At 38.6% G+C, this 15911-nt stretch overlaps 1 protein-coding gene across 1 annotated transcript; it reads right to left on the bottom strand.

The window, feature by feature from the left end:
- Window positions 1-3019: 3019 nt before the first annotated feature.
- Window positions 3020-15437, bottom strand: VCAM1 (vascular cell adhesion molecule 1). Its single transcript, XM_054384229.1, is given in 10 exon segments — window positions 3020-3172; window positions 8518-8680; window positions 9346-9431; window positions 9434-9618; window positions 11139-11405; window positions 11829-12092; window positions 12755-13027; window positions 13643-13960; window positions 14383-14661; window positions 15386-15437. Coding segments are annotated over 10 exon segments (2040 nt in total).
- Between the last annotated feature and the right edge of the window lie 474 nt (window positions 15438-15911).

Raw genomic sequence — 15911 nt, 5'->3', positions numbered from 1 at the left:
AAACGTAAAGTCAGCCTTAGACTCTTTCTGGGAATAAAGATTTACTTGAATACATTTTTCAGCCAAGGATACTCTAAAGGAAGTCCTAAATGTGATTATCTAATACACTGTAAATGTTCAGGAAAATAGAAAATATTTCTTAGTCAACTTCCTTGGAAAATCCAGGTCTTGTTGCAAATATAAATGCTTAATAAAAATACTATTACATCAATACAATGACTACCCTCCTCTAATACAAAAGAACAGGATTTCTCCTGATCCTAAATCTATGGAAACAATTGAGCTAATATTTAAAGTCATTATCCAACCTGCTTACGTTTGTTTTCAAAAAAATTGAATGTTACATATCTAAATGAGAGTTCTTCAAATGTGAAAGTAATTGATTACTCACTTGTACTCTGTCAAATACAGTAACTGGCAATCCAAACTGTATGCAGGATTACTCTTTAATAGATTTTGCACAACCAGCGCTCCAGCTATAATCTGTGGGATCACTGCCAAATCCCTCCCTCCTGCTGCTGACAGCTTGTGGCAATGCTCTGTAAAGCTCTTCACGCTACATTCTCCTGTATCCCAGACGCTATCTGCAAATCATAGCTCACTACTGAAAGTTTGTTGAAATATTCTCCCACTTTCTTCCATTTTGACAAGAACACAAACCAAGGAAGTTTAAAACAAAAATTTCAAAAGATCCCAAGATATGAGATACAGAACTCAGGAAATCAGTACTTCTTTCCTTGCAAATAAGGATGTTGTGCGTGATATGAATTTGCACACTTTCAAGTGACAGAACAAACAGAAAATAAATCCATTGCAAATTACTAAACGCAGTGAAGCAAACTCTGACTCAAGAAACTCCTGAGCCTCAAAACTGTTGGAGGCTGGGAGTGTATTTGGAGAATACATTACAATAGTTTTTGTTTTACAGATTTTTTTTCTAGGCATTAACTTTTACCTACTGGTTAAAAAAAAATACTTGGTTTGGCCTAGTGTGGTCATCTTACACTCTACATTATTGTGCAACTTATATCCCTTTCACTAGGTCTTTCTACAGTTATCTTGTTACCTCCTATATTGGTTTAAGCTGACTGGCCCCACTAAGAGGGACAAGGGACGGGGCTACCACCCCATTCCCCACTAGTGGCATAGAGCAATGGAGTAAGCTGGATCGTATATTCTACACTGTGCTCACATCATACTCACTGCATGACAGGAATGGGGTTGGCCGGGGTTAATGGGACTTGTAATATATTCTATAGTTTGTAAACTTTCCTGTTCCAGGCTTTTTTGTGTTTCTTACCCAGTTTCTCGGCTATGGTTCAGTCCCCTTGTTCTGGTTTCAGTTTCTGCATAGCAGCGATGGGTTTTCACAGTTCCATCTGCTGTGTAGACTGGCATCTTTTCTCCAGTTCTCTTTGTTTTTCCCTTTGTGTAACCTGATATCCCTGCAATAGGGATATCAGGTAAATTATCCGTATCTCAACTAACATCTGGGTCTCCTTGCCCACACAGAGGGGAGGAAGGTAAAGGAGAAGCCTGTCTATTGAAACTGGACTGCCACAGCTCAGCTGCCGGCTGAGTTAAAACCAGGGCACCTCCTTACCTGGGTCTGGTTCCAAATGAGTGTGTGCACTCATAAAAGAGTGTAGAAACCTTGGGGGTGAGTCAGTATCCATCCCATCCATCCCATTCGGTATTTACCTTCACTTCTCTATTCAATCAAGCCCAAGGCTAAACAGGTGCCTTGATCACAAGTTATATCCACTCACCTGTTTCTCATCTCTGCAACAAGAGGTCTTTTCTAACAAAAATCACCACAGCTATTAGGAGGTCAATTTTCATATCCAAAGAAATACATATTTTGGAGGCTTATACTGCTCTATTTCACTGAACCAATAATGAGCTAGACACAAGAAAGAAGGAGGAATAATCATACATGCAGACTACTGGTAAAGTGTGCTCTCCAACTGCTTGCTACTACAGAGTCTTGCTACAAAACAGGGAACAAGAAGAATTCTGTTCTGGCAATAAGTTTATAGATGTTATAAACAGGATATTTCAGTACATTTATGTTTTGAATGCAGAATTTTCAGCCTATAAATTTACCTGTAGTTGTGAAAAGAAATCTTCATGTATCCTATGCATTTCTTAAGGTGCTTCTATGTATGTATCAGTGGTTTTGGCTGGCAGACAAAGCAAGTAGAGCACTATTCTTCCATGCTCTTCCTTTTTACTTCAAATCAAAATCTTGGGAAGAATGGGTAACACCAGCATTGTCACAATTTCTTGAAAGCAATGATGATCTTTAACCAACACAGTATCTTGCTGTCTATCTGCTCCACACCTGCTCTGTTATCAGCACCAAGGCCATTGTGACTATAAACTAAAACAAAAGACTCAACAACAATACAGCACCAGAACTGCATTTTGTTTGTGAAAAGGATTTTTTCTTTCCTTTTTCCCAGAGCTTATCTGCAAAAAAATAAATTACCTCCCTAAAATGTTTATGTCTGTATGCTTTTCAGATAAGAGCACCCGAGTGAATCATTCAATAGTGAGGAATCATGCTGCCTTGCCTCACTCTACTGTTAGGATGATTGAATGTGCTTGGAGGGACAAAATGTTCCTGAATTTATTTGAACAGGGAATCAGTAGCAACAATAGCAGATAGATTTTCAACATGACTTTAAAAACTGCAAGCAGTTACGTTTAAACTCTATTTAGTATGTATTTCTGATACTGAAACAAGTAAACGAACTCACCATTTGAGGCAGGATTTTGTTGCTTAAGACCACTAGCCGGAAGCCAATATACAATGCCAGTAAAGAGGCCAACCTCATTTTCTGAAGTTCTTTCTTCAGCTACATGTAGCAGTGCTGAAGAATCTAGTGCTGGGTTTTTTCCATGCACACCACGTGCATGGGAATGTAAAAAGCTGGTTTGATGTACTAGGTTTGACTTGCTAAACAGAGAGGCTCTGTGTCTCAATGGGTAGCAGTGCCTCAAAGTTACATAACTGTTAAATCCAATAGCCTTCATCACTGTAAGTCTCTGAACCCAGGTCTGAAATAGGTGGATGTTTTCCAGACATGGCATCTGTGCTGGAAATGTGAATATATTCAACACCGTTCAGCACCGTTTCTTTCAGATGCTGAGAGCACATGTCCCATACCTGCATCTCATTCAAAAGAAAGGTAAAATATTTGAACAAAAAAAAAAAATCAACAGCATGCAGTCACAATGTAATGCTTTTTACAATTAAGCACAACAAAGAGCAGTTAAGTCATCCTGGTTTCCTCGTGTGCTCCTTTCTGGTTCAGTTAACACATACAGGTTTCATTGTTGTCCTACTTCAAGTCACATAAGCAGAGTTCCAGTATGTACTTGCCTTTTTAAAAAATACATTCAGTTAATCCTGGCATAAATCTTAGGATTTAAATGCCTAAAGTTCTTCACACTAAAAACAAACAAACAAACAAACAAACAAAAGAAGCCCTTGCAAGGGTAAATTTTCAACCTGACAAAAAACTGTTCCCCTTGTTTCATTAACAGCAAACCTTACACAGAAAAATCACCGAGAGGAACCATGAACACAGGAAGCAAGGGGAAATTCACACCTTTGTGTCTCATAGACACACATTTGTCCATTCTGTGTACTTCAACAGCACCAGAAGGACTCTTCAAGTAGGAAGGGCAGAGGGACAGACAGCAGATTCCCAGCTTGGGTACCTGGTGGTAGCCAGGGTAGGGTGACAATGCATTTTAACTACTAAGGTGCCTGGTAGTTAACAGCAAAGTACGTAACTCTTTTTACAGGCATTTCTGTATTTCTGTTATCAGAAATACATCACCTTGGTGGCAGGATATCTGTAGCATGTGGACCCAAAAAGATTGTGAGGCTTAAAGGCTGTTGAGACAACAGAACAAGACAGGTAGTTTCACTGACACAACGCTCCTGTCATTTATTTTTTTAAATGGGAAGTGGCCTTCAAACAGATTAGAGAGTAGTGTCAAAAACTCTTGTCAATTTCTGATCAGCCTGGTACCAGACTGACTGCTATGACTAAGTTGTAAATAAGGGGGAAAGCTGATACAGAGATTAAAGCACAGAAAACACAATTTGTGCCAGTCAGCATGGTTTTATGGAAGGTAGGCATTATTAAACAAATTAGATTTAAGGTATTTGGATTCATGAGGTATTTGACTTTGTATCACATACATTTGTGTTTCAAGAAAATGTATTAAGAACAGTTCTTAGGGTCTGTATCCTACAAAAGATTGAGAAGTAGTAATGGGAATAAGGAATTGATTAATTCTTTATTCCCTACAGTGATTCTCTAACAAAACAAAACAAACAGAAGACAAAAAAACAAAACAAAAAGGAAAATGTAAAAAATTATGTTTATGAAAGCAGAGCTGCACAGAGGAAAACCAACAAACAAAATCACTTCTGGCACTGACAGAAACAGCACTAGAGGCTCATATACAGATCTTCTGTCAGATGTTAAAGGGTATATTAAAGTGCTGGAGAGGATTTAGAGAAGATCACAAGGATTATTTAACAGCGTAGAAAATGCCTTATAGTGAAAGCTAGGTTTACAATAGCTCAATCTGTTTAATTCATCAAAGAAACAAGACAGCTTGACTACAGTATGCAATTGTCTTGTGCAGAGAAAAGTGTCAAAGGTCAGGTAAATTGGACTAGGTAGTAGGTATGTTCATACAGCAGAAAGGACATGGATTACTAAAGGTAGTCTTAAGTACCAATTTTCCATTTGGGAGGAATTTCTAGTCAGAATCAGATTCCTTACAGGGCAACAGGCTCTGCTCAAAGAAGCTACTGATTCAGCACAGCAGCAAGTCAATGAAGTTGAACAGCCTCCTGCAGCCAGAGACACTACATCATCATTTGGCCTTAAACATGACCAGGCCCTGCCAGTCCCTAAAAGCAAGGGGAGCCTGTTCCTGCAAACAAGGCTCTCAAGTGTCATTCCAGCAGATAACAGCACTTATGTCATGGTATATAACTGCCACTTTCAGTACAGCTACAAAATAATTTGAAACCATTCTTGAAGAAGTTAAAAAACCCCATGTCTTCTGCTTGAGCTTTAAATTTTAAGGAAAAGCATGTTCTAAACCAGCTGCAAGGTAAGATTGTGAAACCACCTTTAAAATCCAGGCTAATTTTCACATTCACATTTTGCATAGCCTCATGGTATTGCTACAATAAACAGTTGTTCTGAGGACACAAGGGCAACTGGTGTGCTTGAACGTAGGCCCAGTACTTTGTACAGAAAACCTAAACGGACCTTTCACAGCCCTTTGCTCTACAGACCATTTTCTTGGTTATAAAGACAGTGCCTGTGGTAGGGACTCTTTCCCAGATCTCAAAGCAGCTCTGACCCCTTCTGAAAGTGCTTGTTGGCTTGGGGCCAACAGGCAAAGGCTTCATGCCTTTTTGCCAGGACAGGCTCTGCGGTTTGCTTGATGAGTAATACTGGGAGAAGAAATAACATTCCTTCTGTGATTAAAAAAAAAACGTTACTTGTCTGCAAACTTTTAACCTCCATAGAACAAACTTCTGCCAAAATCATTAGGCACCCTGAACAATATGGAGAATGAGGCAGTAAGGGAGGAGATCCCCTGGCAAGTTCCTTCTTTGTGATTTCCCTGGGAGGAATCTTGCTGCCCACACAAGAGCAGCCTCTCCTAAAATGAGCACTACAAGCTCCATCTACTCAGTTAGATATTTCTGGGTGAAAAACTGGGCCTGTTGAAATCCTATTGGCATAAACAACTGAGCCAACTCCTATTGACAAGAATGACTCTGTGGAGACCCTGAGAGGGCAGACAAACCACGTACATAGTAAGGTCTGTATCTGCATCACAAATACTGGTGAAACTAATGACAGAGAAGATACTGGGAATTTCTAGCAGAGACTACAAGAGCATCAAAGCGATGTTTTGAGATGACTCCTATTTCTCTCCTATTCATTTTTCCTCTTTTTTATTCCTCCTAAGAGACTACAGGAGATGGGAAGACATCACAGGAACTGCTAAGACCTTTCTCCAAGTAGGCCTTGCCCAAGACTGCTCAGGAAAGGCATAAGAAGGTAAGACATCCCTTACTGGATCTTACCATTGATCCAACTACCCCAGTATATCTCCAGCAGTGAGAGACACTATTTCTGCAAAGCATGCAAACCTGGCCACTTTTTGCAGTATATTCCCTGAGTGCGTTTCTGCCTACTCCTTTTAGTATCTGTTTATGGACCTTTAGTCTGCTATTTTTGCCATTCCCCTTTTGAGCCACTTGATACTGCTATCCTCCACAGCCTTCTGCAGCAGCTTCCAGTAGTTCACCATTCACTGTGTAAAGAACTACTTTCTATTATTTTTGTTAAATGCCTCTCTCTCAGTTTGTATGCCCTGCAGTTCTGGCATTGCGAACAGCAGTTCTGCATCTGTTGTTCATTATCAACTGCCTTCACAATTTGGAAAACATCACTCACACCCCTTTCTCCTTGTGAATTCCCTCTCCAAACTGGAAAGTCCCAGGGATTTTCATTTTTCCTGTTTTTCAGTACTCCTTCTCTGCATATTTTCTAACTATCCTTCCTGTGACACAAATACCAGAACTATCTGCTAGGAAAATGTGTGCACCAAACTTTTGCACAGTGAAAAAAAAATAAATAAAAATCAGGCTTTCTGATTTGCTCACAAGACAGCACTGAGACAGGCCTGGCATTATTCTGAATAAATCTGCCTGGCACCACCTCCAAAAAATCTATGTCATGGGCCTGTCAAAGCTCTCCTCCTCCTCTGTCTTCAATCTTTTCTTCACCCTCCTACTGCATGCTCACATTCCTCCAAGCCAAGTCCACAGTGCTCTCCAATTTTTCTGCTACACCTCCACTTTCCAAGCCTCCCTTTCCAACTGTAGATAAATGCTGGACCCTGCATGCACTAATTTTGTGCACACAAAACACTGCTGAACATGCTATGAGCAAGATACAGGAGATCTTCACCACTGCCTAATCCCAAAGCTGGCTTCCAAGAGATATCTGCTTTTGTACTGCTGTTGAGGGCAGTCATTACCACTTGTAGAATGTAAAGAAACTCTCTTCACATGTCTCTGCTTGACCTTCTATGTGCAATTTTGGGGCAGCCAGGTCCACCTTGCTATCCTAACACAGTGTCTCAGGGCTGCCAAGACTAGATGCATTTCAACACCTCTGTTTCAGTGCCCGCACCTCCCACAGCCTTGCCTTCTGGGCTGAACATCACCAACCAGATGAGTCAAAGCAGCACTAGCCAGGAAAAGGAATGTAAGGGAGAAAAACATCAAACACCACCTCTCTTTCCCCCTCATCTTTGCCTCTACACAGAAAGCTCACTATTTTTACAGCCATTTTGGAATACTAGAGGGAGTGTATGGTGGGAAAAGACTCTAACCAGGGTAAAGCATGCAGGCACCAGTTGCCTGTGGTTTAGTTTTCCACATCGAGCAGCTTGGGAAGGGCATTTATTCAGGAAACAACTGAACCACCAGTGCTGAGGATGCATAGACCTTGCCTCTCCTCCTCACCTGTCTTTAAGCCTCTGCCTGCCTTGCTTGTGCCTTTACAGCTAGGGTATCCCATGACACTCAAATCTGCTGTTGCTAAGGACAATATTTTTACTGGTTCCTTCACAGAAGTGTGTATTCTAACATAATCTTAAGCAAGAATCACTAGGAAGATCTAGGCAAAGAAACCTGCTTGTAGTTTATTTTGCAGTGGAAGTCTGTAAAGCACATTTATTGGCAGCTTATATTCTAGATGAAGGGTCTAATTTGTCTCATCACAAAATAACTTAATTCTGACATTGATTTGAGAATGATTAAACCCTGCAAATATACCTTGGCTGTCATAAAACTAACTAGACTATAATCCCATACACTTTCTGAATAATATTTAAAAGAAAATGTTTCACAAATGAGCCTTGAGATCTTAATTTAAAATAATTAGGAATGCATAGCCCAGTGATTGTGTAACTTCAGTGAAGGTACAGCGTTTATGGCAATATGAAAAAGAGAACATTTTCAAACATGACTACGAGAGGTCAAATTATATTAAAAACATTCATTCTGTCGAGTAATATGAAATAAAATATTGTCATCATGATTCATATCTCTGAATTAACAACATTTCTCTGTACAGTTGCAGTAAGGGTGTAATTTTACAAACTGATATTCAGTTGAATATAGTTATAACACAATTTATACACTATGTACAAACCTAGTTCTCCAAGGAACTCTTTGTTCAGCCTGCTTCAACACAGAAGTGTTTACCAGTTTCTAGGAGAGGATGCTAGCTTTCCCTGGAATTTAAATACTGAAATACTTACTGAAACATGAAAAAGAATCTATTTGCTATCATATGGCAGTTCATTCGTTTGTTACCATATATTATAGAAGAGAACCAGTCACAACAATAAATAACATTGCTTATTATGAACGTAGACTTGTATTGATACAATCACACTTTCAGTCTGAGTGCTTTTACAAGACTGTAGGACCCATTTATCTTTGCTTTTCTTGACAGGTAGATCAAAATTGCAACTACTGGTACTGCTGTTGCTGCTGCACTGGAGAATGCAATAATCAGTGGTATCATTTGATCTGTTCTTTCCAACTTCCCTATAAATGGAGACAGAAGGAGAAAAAAGTTGTGTAAAACCTGATTGAAACAGATACAGGTATATTACTGTAAAAGCAATATTATTAATGACATGCCTTTGGAACTTTATTTCTGTTTTCATGCACAAATCACATTTCAAAATATTTTCCTTATGCTTTTGTCTTTAGCAACTTATTACACACTTAATTTCCTAGTCACTGTCTTGCCATGCAAGTTCAAATCCATCTGGTATCATCTACGATGTAGAATGCCATGCAGTTCATGAACAGTGCAGGAAGAATATCACATATTTTACCTAGGAAACATCTGGGGACACTTCAGGAGAAGATTGTGTTTAAAAAGTACAATCTTTAAATCTTTTTGTGAAACAGAACTTTGTCTGGATTAATCTCACCATTCATACATGTGGACAGAAATGCAAGATCCACATTTTTCTGTCTCTGTCCTTAAAGCTACTGCACAAACTCAAGTAAAAGAAAATAACATCCATAGTGAAAGGAGATTAACTACATCTTATTCTCACCAGCTGTTTTGTTGTTTGGTTTGATTTTTTTTCAGGTTAACTGCAGTACTGTTGTACAAGGATCAGTCATGAACTGGTTGTGTTCACCTTGACACAAAATTCATCAGAAAGTATGAACAAAATAAGCTTATGGCAATAAACCTACCTACAACAGCTATATCAATCACTTGGATGTTGTTTCCAATCTCATTGAAAACATCAAGCAAATATCTGCCTGTATAATTTTTTCTGTGACATTGTAGAGTATAAAGGTTCCAATCACTGATGGCAGAATAATTTCTTTCTCCCAATGGACTTTTTTCAGGCCCATCTGTGATGGTGGGTTACTCTATGTGCTACATGTTACAGTGACATTTTCTCCTTCCTTAACATTTTCTCATTGATATACTAATGTTGTAATATTTTGGGGAGGAACTGCAAAGAAAAGAAATGCAACAAACAGAAGTAAAAAAAAATCCTGAGGTGTCCATCAGCTTGTAACACACAAAGTACTAACCCAGTTAATGGATTCACGACACTATTTGAGCACATAGCTTTAGATGCTATTGTCACTAAATTTCACACACTGCAGTAAACAGCTGCTGTTAGAAAGAACATTTTATCAGCTGATGGAGTGCGCTGCTTATTTTTCTTCATTATATTTAGTCTTTTCTTATTTTCTTATTTTATATTTGTTTATTCATTTGCGTTCATGAAAGGACACAGACCAAAGATTCAGAGGTTGATGCCCTCTTTCAAGAGAAGAGAAACAGAAAAGTCAAAGGCAGAAGTCCTATAACAGTATGGTTTTTTTCACTAGGTTCCACAATTTTACATCCTGTTTTCAAAGGTGGAACTATGAAAAATTGTGAAGCAACAATTATTTTGTGCATCTACAGTTTTGAACAGAAGCTTTTATTAATACTAAGATCTTACCATTTGTGACAAGAACCTGTGTAACTGATCTCAGTTTTTTAAAGACTTTTCATTCTTAGTGGAATTGAAAATATTAACTGGGTACAGCTGTTATTTTAATTAACCTTGCCATAAAGCACTATGTGCTCAGACTGCTTTTTCAGTTCATTAGTTCTATGTGCCTATATGTTCCTGCATTCTTTAGCTGAGTCCTGTCTATGGTATATTTGCCATCCTTGAAACAGTATATGGCAAGATGGCAGTAGATGGTTGTGATCCCATCACCTATCTTCTTTCACAGAGTAGTCTTAACAGATGTTACATCTGTAGACTTGCATAAGATGGTAAAACTTTCTCCTCTTGTTACTGTACTTGAAGGGAAAAGTAAGTGTATTTTTGGTGCAGCTGCAAAAATAGCAAGGAATAAGAGAGATGGATTGGTGGCAGAAGTGATCATTAAGCAATACATTGTTGCTATGCAATAAACAGAAGTAGCAGGGCTAAATCAGAGAACTTTGGTGACTACTGAAATTAAAACTCCGCATGCAATGTGGCAGAGTCAAGATATGTAGGCTGAGGAACCAGCATTTGGTATGGCTTAATTGCAGCTTGTGAGAACAGGATGAAGGGTTGTAACTCAAAGGAGAGCCAAGGGGCTGTAATACAGTTGCTCCTCAGAGAAGTTTCAGCGTGTACTTTCTCTTTGAATCTTTTGTATGTGGTATCTGGATCCTCTGCTGAGACCTATTTGGAAGAAATTACAGGCACTGCATAGCTTTTTTTGCCGTGTTCATACATTTGCCAATTGGAATGGGTGATGGAAGCTCAAGGGATGAGAGAGCTTTGCATAAGCTTCCTGTGCTAAGGCAGATTTCCCCCTTCATTGTTTAATGATTCCTAAACGACTTAATGACATTAAGGTCATGTTTTAACTCTAATGATAACAAAGACACAATTTTCCCATACTTCACAGAATGAGATTTGGACATAAAATAAACAAAACAACAACAAAAAATTGTGTTCTCTGTTGTTCTACATACCTTGAACGAGTAATTTCACAGCTTTTTCTTCTTTGCCAAATTTATTATAAGCTTCACACTCATAAAGCCCCAGATCTTGAATTTTAATGTTCTCTATAGTTAATGTTGCTTCTTTAAAAATTTTCTCAGACTCCCCATTGGATGCCTTTTTCTTCCAAGAGATCAAAGGAGCTGGATTGCCAGAACTAATACATTCCATTGTCACAGTTTCTCCTTCTTTAACAGCAGCAGCAGGGATAATGGAGATCACTGTATTCCTTGGTCCATCTGAAAGGAAGAACTCTATAGTGAATCATTATTGGATGGTTTAGATGTCCTACTGGATGCCAGGTTATCAACCTCCTGAAATTAATTTCTTTTTCTTTCTCAGAATAAGTAAAGCTCTCAGTATCAGAGCTTCCATACAAACTGTCTATAGCCCAAAGGTACCAACCAAGTACTTCTAACCAAGAATGTTAAGGCAGAATTTCTCTACTCATTCAGAGCCTGAGTAAAGATTATCATTACATTAAAGATTTCATGTCTTTGTTTTGCTCATCAGCACTGCTCCTCGGGCAAGAGCACAGGACTGTGCTGATATTTTTATACTCAGAGGATTTTGTTTAGTTTGATAGTTACATTTATCACTGAAGATACTGGAGAATTAACTGATTATTTTTAAATTATTGGGAAAACATTACACATACTTACACTCCACGTTAAGTGTTATTTCGCTTTTATTTTCCCCAAACTTGTTTTTTGCTACACATTCATAGTCTCCTCCGTTTAGGAACGTCACAGATGGAAGGAGAATTCTTCCCTCACTGTAAGGCCTTGTGTCTGCACTGTCAGATTTTCTCCTTAAAATAATCTTGGGAGTAGGGCTGCCCTCAGCAGAACATTGTATTGAAACATTTTCTCCTTCTCGAACTGTTGTAGAAGGCTCAATGGAGAGTTCTGCAATGTTTGGAGCACCTGCATGGCAGAAGAAAAGGCTGTATAAGGTTATACTAATACTACAACAGGCTGTAAAGAGTTGAACTAATGCAAAAATGATAAAGATGGAGAGGGTTTTAAGAAACCAGGAATTGCTTGCTCGAGGATCTGTTCATTTGGGGTTTGATCTCAGACTTCACCTGAGATTGTTTGCTTTATTGAAATGGTAGTAGCAATAACAGTAATATCCCAAATAGTTTTATTATTAAACTACTACATTTACTAATAATGCCCAAAACTACTAGTCAGAGAAGGAAACTGTGCTGTCCCTCTAAAATTGCTATGCGCACTAGCATTTTAAGCAAATAACAATGTCCCCCACTTCACCACTTTCTCAGATTCTTTTATCACTCTATTTTTATCACTTGTGATAAGAAAAATTAAAGACAGCCTTAAAACCATCACAGTGTTGCACTGCAGGAAATGTACAAAGGTGTGCAGGTACACAGCAGTACAGAGAGAATTAGCTGAAAATTAAGCAGAGAAATTAAAAGCACAGCCCATAAAGAGCAGCAGTAAATTGAAAGCTAAATCCTGAATGCATAACAAAGGCAGCCCCTTAATTTCCTAATTTTCAGTTTCAGCATCCTCCAACCCAGAGGCAGCTGAATAATGCAAACTGAATTCAGGCAGACTTGTACCTTGTATGGAAATATTCACAGCTGCTTTCTCTGTTTTGTTAGTTACCAGATTATTTGCTTCACACATGTACAGTCCTGAATCAGTGAAATGGACTTGGGGAATAACAAGGGTACTGTTTTCTGTCAGATGCTGAATACTTTCATCAGGCAGATGTTTTCTCCAAATTATTTGTGCTGGAGGATTACTTTCAGTCACACATGTGAGTTTTAGAGGGTCTCCTTCCATTGGTGAGTTGCCTGGAGATGCAGTAATGATAGTATTTCGTGGACCAACTGGAAGAGAACGAAGGAGTGACAAGGTATGAGTGAGAAATGGTAGTTAATGAGGAATGGCATACACATCTTTAACACTAGCTTCTCTAGAGAGAGATTTCACACAATGCCAAGAAAAAATTAATGTGTTCCAGTGACACAGTGGGACAATTTTTCCAGACTGGAGAAGACATTTAGCTTGCAGCTTTGAAAGCTGAACCAAAATGTGTACAAATTTATTTATTTTTTACTCTTACATTTGTCTTTCCATTATTTAGGACTACAGACTTAAAACTGCTAAGCATACAATGGCAATTAAAAAAACAATCATATATCTTTATGCTGCCATTTTAATTCTGGCCTTACTCTCTGACTGAGCAGCAGGTAGGAGAGTGAGGGAGGATTTACTAAAGCATTACCAAAATTCTCTCAGGAACAGCAGTGGATATTTAATGACTCAATGACTGTTATTGAGTACAACAGAATTCAACTGATTACAGCAGATTATCTACAAAAATAATAGAGATGAGAAGTGCAGATTATGAATTATTTATAGCACACACTTCTTGAATCCATTCTGTGAAACTTAATATTAAAAAGTACTTGGTGTGAAAGCCCCACAATAAAAATACTTACAGTCTGCATTCAGTTTCTGAGAAGTTACTCTTTCTTTGGGTTCGAAGTCCATACCAGCAATTGGTAACTTGGCCACACAAGTAATTTCTTTCCCAATATCTTCGGCTTTGAGATTAAAAGAATATGGCACAGTTTTGGTCTCTGTATTTGTGCTGACCTCTTCATGAAATGTTTTCTCAAGAAGAACATGTTCCTCTTTCATGAGGAGTACTTCCAGGTGATCAGAAGGGTACACATTAGGAATTTTACAGATGACAGTGGCTAGTTCTCCAGCAACTAAGGATGGACTGATCTCAATGACAGGATCACTAGGGAAAGCTAAAAGAATAAAATAAATTTCTTTAGTCTAGCAGAGATGAGCTCTAGGATCAACATGAGACCAAGATACAGATATCAAAAATCTTGACATCAGAGACATTTAGAACACAACCTTAGAGCAACTTCATCACAAAACATGTCTTGATATAAAGACATAGAAGTCTTTTACAAGCACTTCTTTATATTTGTACATTTGTTTAAATATAATCACAAAGGATCTAATATGATCCAGCAGGGCACTTAGACAACGATATAGCTGCCTAAATATAGGCATCCTGAGCAATCTGTATATTGGTGGTGTCCCATTTTCTGTGCTGGTAAGTTTAAATAACACTACCCTGCAAATTGCAAAGGCTTCAGTTAGGTGCTCTGCATTTCAATGATCTTGGGGGGTTTAAAGAGAATTTTACATTTTTACTTACAGTAAATTTCTACTTTGATACTCTTCTCTTTTTTGTCTTTCTCACCACAGAAGACAGTGCACAGATAATCATGAGAATTCACAACGCTCACTGGATTCATAGTCAAGGTAGAGTATGTCTTATGGTTGTTCACTGTTCCTCCAAGGGGGTTGTCCATCTGGGTCCTCCAGGAAAAACTTGGTGATGCACAGCCAGTAGTACTGCATGTGAGTGTGAGTGTTTCTCCAATCTGTGCAACAATTCTGTTAGCAGGCACAATCTCCATTTCAAAAGCTTTAACTACAATAGGGAGAACATACATAAGCTCAGCAGCAATCTCAACATTTACTTTCCCATTTCTTCTCATGTTCTACTATTACATGAGTTCATTATTTTGCAAGCTGACTTTACAGTGTGCAGAGGTTAAACTAATAAAGCTCACATGCTGGTTTACATCTCAAAAATACCCTATAAACATTGCTATAATACGGACTCAGATTACTTTAACAGACAGCTCTCAGGTATAACATGGCATAAATCTAATGCTGTCAGAGAACATAAATGTATTGGCACAATATAGCTGCCTTTTTTTTTTTTTTTTGGTCAGGTAGATCTGGTACTTAAAACTTTGTAACATTCGAGAGGAAAGGTGGTAAGGAAGATAGAAAGGATAATTGTGGAATTGCTTTCAACAGGACATTTAGCATCAAACTTGAATAATACTGTCAGGAATGAGTAACAATCAAATATGCAGTGATATACTGCAGTTGTCTCCCAGACTGTCTTTTAGCAAATGCAATAAAAAAAATTATTGTGTCATTGCAGAGTACAGAAAAGCTCAAAGTAAATGTCAGGAAAAAAAGCCTTCTGACATTTTGACAGAACTACTTAATTGACAGGTCTATTCACTGAAACGTGAAAGAAACGGGAACAAAGAGAAATAAAGATCAAAAAGTAAGTTGTAGGTCAGTTTAGACATAACAAAATTAAAACCAAATGAAGCAAACAACAATCCCCAACTTACCAGTCATTAACACACACAAAATTATTAGCACAGCTTGGCTGGTTCTTCCCATCTCTTTTAACGTTTGTAATAGCTGTTACTAGGTAAAGAAGGTAAATTCAAAAGCCTTGCTTTCTGTTTTCTGTGAAGAAGCACATCGGGATCCTGCTGCTCTGCAACACTTTATCAGAATAGCTCCAGCCTGCTCTTTATAAAGGCCCTCCTGGCCGTGGAGCGGGAAATCCCGGGACGGGGAAATCCAGCGCAGGGAGGAAGCGATCCCTGCCGGGCGGTGCCGCCAGACTCGGCGCCCTCTGCTGCTCCTTGCAGCACGGAGTGGAGAATTTAGGGAAACTGAGGAGGAACTACGGCAACACGGGGCCGAGCAGGCTTGGAGACACTAAATTAAGATCTGATCCTGCAAGCAACTGATAAAATGAAAGAATGTGGGTAACTCCAAAGAATTGAATAGCACTATATCTGAGACAGAAAACTTACTCAAGTTTACTTTCAGAGCAAATATTTTTGCAGGGCCGAGTCCTGAAAT

Source organism: Indicator indicator, chromosome 10, assembly GCF_027791375.1.
Source record: "Indicator indicator isolate 239-I01 chromosome 10, UM_Iind_1.1, whole genome shotgun sequence".
NCBI lineage: Eukaryota > Metazoa > Chordata > Aves > Piciformes > Indicatoridae > Indicator > Indicator indicator.
The sequence above is the reverse complement of the archived record's forward strand: the minus strand, read 5'-3'. Positions and strand labels throughout refer to the sequence as shown.